We start from the raw sequence: 7423 nt of genomic DNA, 5'->3' as shown, positions 1-7423 counted from the left end.
AAAAAATCAGTCATATCGCCCTGATGTCTGCAGTGTGGCAGTTTATGGTGATGTCTAGCACTGAGGCATCATGACGCAGACACGTAGCATGATGTCCCACCCAATCTCATTATCCTGACACCAGGCCGATCAGTCCTAACACTAACCTCTTAATGCTGAGCGACAAGCGACCATTTTTGTAAGTCTTTTGTATGACTCTGCCGGGGTTCGAACCCACGACCTCCCACTTCTGAGGCGGACGCTCTAACCACTAGGCTACCGGAGCGGTGGTTAAGCAATGAAAAACATGTAGGTAATCTAAGAAATTACTCGCGTAATTAGACCACACTTGTTCTTAACTGAATGTCCTGTCACAAAATATCCCACTGTATTGTGACATTTAATATATTCCGGTACCTATATCCTTATTTTATAGGGAAATGAAAATAATTGTAACAATTTAATACTTTTGAGCTATATATATATATATATATATTTTTGTTTCATGATATTGTATCCTTCATCGAAATATAGAGCCGGAAAAAAATCCCCGTGGTTTATACACGATAATTTACATACGACTGACTCGGGAATGTGTCATTATTGGTGCCGAGAAAAAATAATCGTTTACTGGGATCAGTGCCGGATTGAGGACAAATGAGGCCCTGTGCTAGTTAAGTTATGAGGCCCCTTACTTGGGCCCTGAAAGAGGTAGGCCCGGTAGGCCTACACAGGTAGTCAGGCATACATACTCTGGGCCCTGAAAGAGGTAGGCCTGGTAGGCCTACACAGGTAGTCAGGCATACATACTCTGGGCCCTGAAAGAGGTAGGCCCGGTAGGCCTACACAGGTAGTCAGGCATACATACTCAGGAAGTTTAGGATGTTTTGACTTTTGAAAAACATTTGAAAAATTCATCGTAAAATTTTTATGTGTCAGGAAGATGGGGCCCCCCTGGCCAACGGGGCCCTGTGCTTAAGCACACCTAAGCACAATGGTAAATCCGGCACTGACTGGGATCTGTTATTCTTATAATGGAGATCAGCAGCTTTCCGTTTGTAGCATTCACTTGCTGAAGTCGACAAAATAATAGGTAGACACAACGGTGCATGCAGTTGAATAGAAATTATGTTTAACCTGCAACTTTGTGAAAAAATTATGTTTTCACTTTAAAATTGACTTTTTACGTGTTCGCTTCAAGTACAATAGCGTCTGTAGAATGAATTTCTGATGGTTCCCAATCGTCTTACAATTTTGAGGTGAGGGGTCGTCCATTACTTATGTCAACAAAATGGGGGGGGGAGGGGGTTTGAAGAAGTTTGACAATTGTTGACATGGGGGAGGGGGGAGTTCAAGATAAATTGACGTCAACAATGTTATTTTTTTACAATAAAATTTAATAAATCAAAAAATAGGAAATTAGTCGGTGCGTTGGTATGGCACACACTCGCTCGCCCGTCAACAGCCCACCAGTTTAATCCTAAACTGGTTGAGCTCTTGCCAAGGAAGTCATAGTCTTGCATCATCATATTTTGTATTTATTCAATGTAGATTGTAGACTGTAGACAGATTAACCACATATGGTATTAATCTGAAGAAATTAATGAATCAGCCACTATGCCCATTATAACAATTGAGGAACATTTGGCTTCCCCATGGGAAGATGATATAAGCTAGAATATAAAGTCTCGATTTTTTCATGAATTCAAAGTGTTATAGTCAATTTGAAATGTTAAACAAGTAAAAAAAATGTATTAAAATTTATTTGTAGACCTTTTAATTTCCATAATTCTATTTTTAGCATAAAAACCAGCCGTATAAAATATTGTTAGTTTGTGGGGGGGGGGGGGTAAAAAAAATTTGACATAATTTTATTAGGGGGGTCACTGAAAGTTTGACAGTTGTTGACCGGGGGGGGGGTGTAAAAAATTGCCAAAAATTGTTGACATAATTAATGGACGTCCCCTAAGAAGAAGAAACGCCCGACGACACAGAATGTCGTCGTGGGTTTTTTTTTTTTTTTTTTTTTTTTTTTTTTTTTTTTTTGATAAAACGTCAGACTCATGTGCTCGAATCAAGGGCTCACGTTAGTGTGGAAACTGCAATGATTACGGTCACAAATGTTGCAATCAGGCATGTGTAACTTACTCCAGGGCGCGGGCCGGATAAGCGATTTTTGAAGTCACTTTTATGTTGCATAGAAGCGGAGAAAACCAGATGGCGGGATGTAGGTTGCACGTGCCTGGTCTATCTTGTGAACCAAATCAATATCCACGTGATTGGTAAACCATTAAATCATTGTATACAAGAGACGAAGGGAGGAAAAATAGTTACATAGTACTGTGAGACTTTGTAAGATTGCACAGTAAGAAAGTTAAACAGATACATTTGTGTGTACACATCTTTATGGGCACGCGCGTGTGTGCGTTTGATACAGTTGAGAGAGAGAGAGAGAGAGAGCTGCTTGTTCATGCATAGCACAATAAAAAGTTCCCCGACAAAAATAGGTACGCATAGGATTTTAATATTTTGTTTTACTGTTCATTGATCATTATTCATAACGTTTCCCACAGAGAACATACATGCCTACTAATATTTGGAAGTCCTTTCACTTATCCCCATTTCTACATTCCTAGACACTTATGAGACGTCTTTAAAAGAAAAAAAATGCAGTATTTATTGGCAATGGTTTTTCTGAGCTAATTAAATAATTTATGTCAAGAAAAGTGCAGATAAATTAAGAACATAAATATGTTTAGACTAATTTTGATGCAATTGTTTAATGACAAACTTAAATAAGTTCTTATAAAACACGAATAAACCCCATCCATATTGATGATATGTGGAAGAAATAATGCAAACTCGCCACGTGCACCGAAAATACGGAACTTTACAACAGAAGAACTGCGGTTTTCGTGTAGATCTCGCGCTACGAAAAAGCGCTGTAACCTTCATGACTTTGACCCAAGGTTAAATTAGTGACGAGATGTGCTGCAGAGTTGTTTTTGCGTCCTAATACGGCATTTCATGTATGAACAGAAACTACGACTGGTTAAACAAATATACGTAAATTCCAAATTTCTATCAAAATATTAATGCGTATTTTCGAAGTTGTGAGTTTGTGACCTTGATACCAGAGTTAAAAGCTTAAGGGATGATGCAGCGGAATGAATGCTTTGTGTTTCATGATAAGATATTCCAAGAAATATGAGCCCCCCCCCCCCCCCCCCGAAGAAAGCTATCTCTTGGTTTCGTCAATACAAGACTTGACAAGTTATTATTACACCCACCTTGTAATGTTTAGAACAAAATATTTATGTAAGAAATTAATATGACTATAGCGTGTGATATCATTACATAATGCTTGAAAGGGATTATATAGAAACGATAACATAATCTTAGAACCTGTAAATATTTTACGAGAGTTTTCATTAACTGATGGTATTTATTAACGTTAGTCCTGGATACGTAACAATGAGGTAGACATTTATCTCCTTCATTAAGAACATAAAATCACGACGGAAGATAGTAATATTCATCACCTATTTTCTGCGACTGACATAGTGTACACTTTATTTCGTTATAGGAAACTTTAGACCATGTACCAGTTTCAGTAGAAAATCTAAGCCATTGGAGAGCTTTCCATTCTTGTGAATGCCAGGCCTAAGTATTTATATTCACATATACCATCAAGATAGGCATTTATTTATTTTGCAATGTCTGATCTTGTTGTTTTGGAACAAATACAATACAATTTATTTTCTCTGTATCGAATATACGTAAATAGTTATCACAATATCTGCTTAAACATACCAATGGTATATAGCAAGTCAACAAGATTATCTGCACAAATACAGTGTCGTCAGCGTGGAAAGCAACATAACATTTAACATTTACAAAATCAGTGTCTCTGGAGTACATCACAACCTGTACACCCACTTACCAATACAAATAATTCTAGTTCATTTAAGAAGAAGGAGAAAAATAATGGAGATAACATTTACCCTTGACCTACATCTGAAAAACAAACAAACATAACACAAAACGAATCAATAACACGAGAAAAAATCAAATAAAACAATCAGAAACTGCATTATTTTCAGAGGCAGATAATTTGATATAATTATAAATACTTAATATAGCATTTAAACATATTCGCAATACAGTATATGCCATACTCTAGCTCTAGATACATTATCAAAGACACATTTAAAATAAACAAAAGTACAAAAAAGTCCATTCTGAAATGTTTAATAAATTCAATAAGGTTATCCAAAAGAAATATATTGTATATTGTGAAATATCCATTCCTGAATCCAGCTTGAGTATTAGACAGTAATATATTATCATCAATGAATTTTACATACTAGAGGAGGCAACTCGTGTTATCCAATATATGTCGCCAGTTAAAAGCACTGAAATATCAGATCGATCCGCCAAGATGTAGATAGGTTAACATATCGGAATCTTAGCTAGAGAAGATGATTGCCTGGTGTCGATAAGACATATTTTTGCCAACTTGAGGGGCAGTCAAGCTCTTCTTGGTTCACCTATACTGGGATTTTAGTATATACCACGTACAAATTAAAATAATATAATTTTAAAAATCTCTCATCTATTTTTAATGAAATTTCTACCACATGCTTAACTGTCCTCTGTCCATTTTCATGATTTTTTTTCAATTAAATTAACTACGATTTTAAAGAAAACGCTATGATATTTAGCTGAAAGAGCATTCTCTTTAAGTTCGAGAGGTTATTTGAAGAAATACAAATAAAGATGGCATTTAACACGGACAGCAGGAAATTGATATATATGTACGTTCTACATGTATGATTTCAACTAGTTGGTATATCTTTATTAAATTGTTTAAAATATGAATGAAAATAGACTATAAATTAATCATACTCGCTTAGATATGTGAAAATTGCCAATTATAGAGAAAACGTTTTACAATATATTTTAGGGGAATGAAGATTGATCATCGGCATGTGTATACAGCATAAATATAATGTTTGTTCAAATAATGCGTAAACAAAAATATCTGACAGAGGCAGGGTACAGCTCTCCTAATACTGTTCAATCTTTCATAAAGTTGTAGAATGCAATGTAGTCTGTTGCATACAGAGTAGAACCTTACTAGAAAATATAATTATTGGAGGTCTTGTTACTTGATCTCTTTTGCGTGCCCTGAAAATAAATAATTGTTGAATAAAGTGATGACGTTGCAAATAAAGTGCACATCCCAGAACCAGCGAACTTTGGAAATGGGCAATATGGTAGATAAAAACAAAACATATTTTAATGAAATCCCCGATAATCCATAATTGTTCTATCACAAATCCAATGGTACAGAATGCTCAGAATGAATTTCAATAGTCTTAAACGTACTGATGTATCCAATAGTCCTGCATATATCACAGTGATATAATCCAGAATGACTTGAACGAGTCCACACTAATCCTAAAGTACTAATTTGTTCCCAAAACTCAATGAGCACGTTTTAATTCTGATGGTAATGAAAGTAATGTGGTTATTACTGAATTAAATACAGTTGTAAGTGTTTCAAAGCCAATATCAACACTAACCATTCTTTCTCGATTATGGGGTAACCTATGTAGCGCTTAGTTAATTTTGTTAGAAACATATCATATTGGGATGCTCCACAAGTTTTATCTTCTTGAATCAATACTAGACCAACCACCACATCACTTACATGAACAAACATGTTAAATAAGTGACTGATATTGTCAGCTGAATGAACCATAAAGTCTGGATATATAATTTTTCGAATTTGTCAAAAGATTCCTGACACTTGTCAGACCAAGGATTTTTTTTAGATCCTACTCAAGAAATTTATCAGACGATCGGCAATTATGGAGAAATGTGAACAAATTTTCCCACAATGTCAAGCCATACCTAATTCTCGAATCAGAGCTTTTGTTAACAGGCACTGTGAATTTAGAGATAGCCTTGATCTGAACTTCTGCGGGCTTAACTTGACCATGTCCAATAATATGTCCTAAAATTGTTATAGAAGCAAGGCAAACTCACTTGTACCTAAATTAATTGTAAAATGTGCACCACTTAGTCCATCAAATTTTTTTAGAGTGGTTTCTGAGTGATTTTTCCAGATGTCTTGTAATTGAAGATGTCATCGATATATGCGTCACAATTATCTATATCCGATGCTGTCGAATTTATTAAACGCTGGAATGTTGACGGATAATTTTTCATACCAAACATCATTACTTTACATTTATAAAGTCTATCTACAGTTGCAAAAGGCCACATTTCGATTGCTCTTTCCGTGAGTGGAATTAGACAGAATCCATTGAAAATGTCAAATTTGGCGAAAGCACTTGCATTTTTTTAAATATTTTTTTCAATGCAGACATATATTCTTTGCTCTGGAAGTGAATAAGTTTTGGTTACACATAAATTGATGTCAGTCACTTCTAATAATGTTACAATGTAATCCGCAATATAAAACCTAAGGACAATCTTAACCTAGGATTTCCCCGTAGTCCCATAAATTGACGTCAACTTCTTACAGTGTTACATAACCTAGGATTTCCCCGTAGTCCCCATAAATTGACGTCAACTACTTCTTACAATGTTGCATAACCTAGGATTTCCCCGTAGTCCCCATAAATTGACGTCACCTACTTCTTACAATGTTGCATAACCTAGGATTTCCCCGTAGTCCCCATATATTGATGTCAACTACTTCTTACAATGTTGCATAACCTAGGATTTCCCCGTAGTCCCCATAAATTGACGTCAGCTACTTCTTACAGTGTTGCATAACCTAGGATTTCCCCGTAGTCCCCACAAACTGACGTCAGCTACTTCTTACAACGTTGCAACTTACCACCAATATTAAACTTATGGACCTATATTCAAGTCTTTTCCTTTATATTTGGTGGTTATGACTTTGGAGATGCGGTACTTAAAATATCTTCATGTTAAGTGGTTTAAGCGGTATATAATATGATTATCTCATTATACAATGTTGCCACAGTAATCGTGATGATAGCCGGAAAACGTCGTCAAACGATCGAATGATACCGATAAAGGATTATAAGTATTTATACACGGATGATTTAAATGCTTTCGTAATTTTCGATTTATCTTCAACACGCTTTAGAAACATATAAATGAAAAATTCAGGATATCCATGAAAGTTTTAACTTTAAAAAAAAAAACCTTTTTGATAACTTTTTCTAAAGAAAGAATAACACCAGATAGTGTTAGTAAACTTCGAGGTAGGATATAATCTCACTGGGTGTTACAAAAAGATCTGACACGATGAATATGCGTACTGGTGTACCATTTTGGATCAAGATAACCTGCCAAAGTGAAGCAGGTTTATGCATGTAGTTACATAACAAATACTTTCAAAATTAAGTTGACATGATTTTCTTTCATCGAGCCATCATCT

At 35.4% G+C, this 7423-nt stretch overlaps 1 protein-coding gene across 11 annotated transcripts in view; it reads right to left on the bottom strand.

Annotated features, from left to right (window-relative positions):
- Positions 1–4214: 4214 nt before the first annotated feature.
- Positions 4215–7423, bottom strand: part of LOC149790230 (uncharacterized) — a 54047-nt gene continuing 50838 nt past the window's right edge. For all 11 annotated transcript variants that reach the window (XM_089972256.1, XM_089972258.1, XM_089972251.1 and 8 more), the window contains one exon: positions 4215–5169. In XM_089972256.1, the coding sequence (XP_089828382.1) occupies positions 5119–5169 (51 nt within the window). In that variant the 3' untranslated portion in view covers positions 4215–5118. The remainder of the gene's footprint in view (positions 5170–7423) is intronic.

This window comes from Sinohyriopsis cumingii, chromosome 10 (assembly GCF_028554795.1).
Source record: "Sinohyriopsis cumingii isolate HCF-2022 chromosome 10, ASM2855479v2, whole genome shotgun sequence".
Taxonomy (NCBI): domain Eukaryota; kingdom Metazoa; phylum Mollusca; class Bivalvia; order Unionida; family Unionidae; genus Sinohyriopsis; species Sinohyriopsis cumingii.
This window is presented reverse-complemented; position numbering and strand designations above follow the sequence as displayed.